At 54.2% G+C, this 1303-nt stretch overlaps 1 protein-coding gene across 1 annotated transcript in view; it reads left to right on the top strand.

The window, feature by feature from the left end:
* The window catches only part of LOC101630236 (EGF-like module-containing mucin-like hormone receptor-like 2), a 47762-nt gene that overhangs the window by 7493 nt on the left and 38966 nt on the right, over positions 1-1303 (top strand). Inside the window, exon 4 of the mRNA XM_004688227.2 lies at positions 736-865. Coding sequence (XP_004688284.1) covers positions 736-865 — 130 coding nt within the window. The remainder of the gene's footprint in view (positions 1-735; positions 866-1303) is intronic.

Genomic DNA, 1303 nt, shown 5'->3' with positions numbered 1-1303 from the left:
GAAAGCCTCTGACTTTTGTGTGTTGATTTTATAACCTGCTAGCAAGGAGATTTTTTATGACGATCAAGAAAAGCATCTTTGTTACCCAAGGCTGCCTGCCTGGTGCCAGCCCCCAGCCATCTCAGCCTGGTACCCACTGACCAGGTGGTTCTGGCCTCGCTGGCATCTTCTCCTGTCTCTCTAACTCTTTCTGCAAGCTCATTGAGGGTCCTGACTCTGATGGGTCCATGCCCATCTCCACAGAGCTGGAGTCTCAATAGAGCTCGTGGAGGAGCACTGACCTGCAGATTCGCCTGAATTCCAAGGAGAACTCAGTCAGTGAGCAGCATCCTGGGAAAGTAAGACAGGCCATCACTGACCCTCAAGATGGCCCTCACTGGAAAGCAGCATTTCCCTTCCACTCACTTCCCCAGTGGTGTCAGTGGGTCTTTGTCCAAAACCCCAGGCTGGCACATAGGTGTCTCAATATGCCTGCGCCACCTGGGAACTGAGGGGAGGCAGAGCGGCTGTCAGACATGGAGGGCTCAGGCCACTCTAGACACACCAGATAACAAAGCATCTAGGTCACCACCTCACCTCTAGAATGGCTCCACGTGAGTAAGAAAATACACCCACCCACTGAGGAGTATTCAGAGAGCCTTCTGGTTGTTTCTATGGCAGGAAATATGACTGACTCCCAGCCTTAGCAGCTGCCCACAGCCATAGTTCCCTATCACCCTTTCCTTCCCCTTGCAGACATGGAAGAATGCAAGCAGAACCCTATAATATGTAAAAGCCGCAGCATCTGCAACTACACCCAGGGCAGCTACACCTGCAAGTGCCAGCCTGGCTTTGAACTCAACCCGAAGGACCTGAAGCAGTGCACAGGTAGAGGCCCTGGAGGACACCGTGGGGCTGTCCTGGAGCTGGGGATGGAGCTGATGTCCTATGTGGAGATGGGGGTGATACGTGAGGAGGACTGGGTGATTCTCGGGTTCCCAAAGAGTGAGGCCTGCCAGGGATCTGCCCAGATGTGCTTTCCTGGGTTGTCACACCACAGAGCAGGAAGGCATGGAGCCTGTTGGCCTGAGTTTCCTTATGAAACTGTATTCCCCTGTGAGCACTCCCTGGCACTGGCCCCTTTGTCCTCTGTCACATGTGAGCACAGTTGGAGGAGGGATCACTCCTGGCTCTGAAATGGGGAACCTCAGTCTAGGGCTAAGGAGGAAGCATTGAGAAGCCTTGAGCAGGAAGTCCAGCTCCCTAGGCCAAGTTTCCCTCTTGAGCCCAGTTTCCTGCCTGAAGGGGCACACTGCCCCTGCAC

Source organism: Condylura cristata, unplaced genomic scaffold, assembly GCF_000260355.1.
Source record: "Condylura cristata isolate star-nosed mole 26May11 unplaced genomic scaffold, ConCri1.0 scaffold00024, whole genome shotgun sequence".
Classification (NCBI taxonomy): Eukaryota; Metazoa; Chordata; class Mammalia; order Eulipotyphla; family Talpidae; genus Condylura; species Condylura cristata.
Note: the sequence above shows the minus strand (reverse complement) of the source record. Positions and strands in the feature narration are given on the sequence as shown.